At 44.0% G+C, this 616-nt stretch overlaps 1 protein-coding gene across 1 annotated transcript in view; it reads right to left on the reverse strand.

Annotated features, from left to right (window-relative positions):
• Nucleotides 1-2: 2 nt before the first annotated feature.
• The window catches only part of LOC140343862 (uncharacterized), a gene marked incomplete at its 3' end in the record, with an annotated part of 7425 nt that continues 6811 nt past the window's right edge, over nucleotides 3-616 (reverse strand). Inside the window, exon 2 of the mRNA XM_072430762.1 lies at nucleotides 3-611. Within this exon, the coding sequence (XP_072286863.1) occupies nucleotides 3-611 (609 nt within the window). The remainder of the gene's footprint in view (nucleotides 612-616) is intronic.

Here is a 616-nt window from a genome sequence, read left to right on the forward strand (position 1 = left end):
GTAGAAGTAGTGCTTGAATTGGATGCAACTGATGTTTTTGTTGTAGGACTACTTGTAAAAGTAATGCTTGAATTGGATGCCACTGATGTTTTTGTTGTAGGACTACTTGTAGAAGTGGCGCTTGAATTGGATGCCACTGATGTGCTGGCTGTAGTATTGCTTGTAGGAGTAGTGCTTGAGTTGGTTGCCACTGATGTGCTAGATGTAGGACTGCTTGTAGAAGTGGTGCTTGAGTTGGTTGCCACTGCTGTTCCTGTTGTAGGACTGCTTGTAGAAGCTGTGCTCGAGTTGGTTACCACTGATGTGCTGGCTGTAGTACTGCTTGTAAAAGTGGTACTTGAATTGGATGCCACTGATGTGCTGGCTGTAGTACTGCTTGTAGAAATGGTACTTGAATTGGACGCCACTGATGTTCTTGTAAAGGGACTACTTGTAGAAGTGGTGCTTGAATTGGATGCCACTGACGTGCTGGCTGTAGTACTGCTTGTAGAAGTGGTACTTGAATTGGATGCCACTGATGTTTTTGCTGTAGGAATACTTGTAGAAGTGGTGCTTGAATTGGATGCCACTGATGTTTTTGCTGTAGGAATACTTGTAGAAGTGGTGCTTGAATTGG

Source organism: Pyxicephalus adspersus, chromosome Z (genome assembly GCF_032062135.1).
Source record: "Pyxicephalus adspersus chromosome Z, UCB_Pads_2.0, whole genome shotgun sequence".
Classification (NCBI taxonomy): domain Eukaryota; kingdom Metazoa; phylum Chordata; class Amphibia; order Anura; family Pyxicephalidae; genus Pyxicephalus; species Pyxicephalus adspersus.